Below are 673 nucleotides of genomic sequence, written 5' to 3'. Positions count from 1 at the left end.
GAGGGTGTCTGAGGGGGGAGTGGCTCCTGTCAGCCCGAGGCGGGGCCCGCAGGTGCACGGCAGCACACACAGGGCGGTGGGTGGCGCTGTGCACGGCCCGCGCCCCCTGCCGCGGTGTGCCCCGCCGTCCCCCAGCCTGCCGCCTCCGTGGCTGGCCTGCAGGCGCCAACGCCATGGCGCAGTCGCTGGCGGCGGGGGAGCGGGTCACGCTGTCCAAGGTGGACGCCTTTGCGGGTGAGGCTCCGCGGCCGCCTTTTTGTTTTGAGCAGCGGGCCCCGAGGATGTGCGGCCGCCGGTCGCGCTGCGCCCGCACGCTCGCCCGTGCAGCTCAGAACGCCGCGCCGCTGCCGGCAGCCACCCGCCCACTCCAAGCCACACGCCCCCACTCCCTGGGCTGCCACCCCTGCCACACCTGCCCACACCTGCCCACCCGCAGACGGCGTGGCGGTCAAGTATGTGGGCGCTGAGACCTTCCGCCTGTGCCGGGACCTGGTAGACGGCGTCGTGCTGGTGGACAACGCCGCCACATCCGCCGCCATCAAGGTGTGGTGGGCTGCCCCACCGGCTGGCGCCTGGCTGCCGGGGCTGCTTTGCCAGCTGCCGGCTGGCGGCTGGCCGCTGGGGCGGCTCCGCTGGCTGGTGCCTTGCTGCTGGGGCGAGGGACGGCGCGAGG

The 673-nt window shown here is 74.9% G+C and overlaps 1 protein-coding gene across 1 annotated transcript in view; it reads left to right on the top strand.

The window, feature by feature from the left end:
- Positions 1-673, top strand: part of CHLNCDRAFT_137280 (hypothetical protein) — a gene marked incomplete at both ends in the record, with an annotated part of 5749 nt that overhangs the window by 2379 nt on the left and 2697 nt on the right. The window contains 2 exons of the mRNA XM_005845083.1: positions 163-234; positions 437-543. Coding sequence (XP_005845145.1) covers positions 163-234; positions 437-543 — 179 coding nt within the window. The remainder of the gene's footprint in view (positions 1-162; positions 235-436; positions 544-673) is intronic.

This window comes from Chlorella variabilis, assembly GCF_000147415.1.
Source record: "Chlorella variabilis unplaced genomic scaffold CHLNCscaffold_19, whole genome shotgun sequence".
NCBI lineage: Eukaryota > Viridiplantae > Chlorophyta > Trebouxiophyceae > Chlorellales > Chlorellaceae > Chlorella > Chlorella variabilis.
The sequence above is the reverse complement of the archived record's forward strand: the minus strand, read 5'-3'. Positions and strand labels throughout refer to the sequence as shown.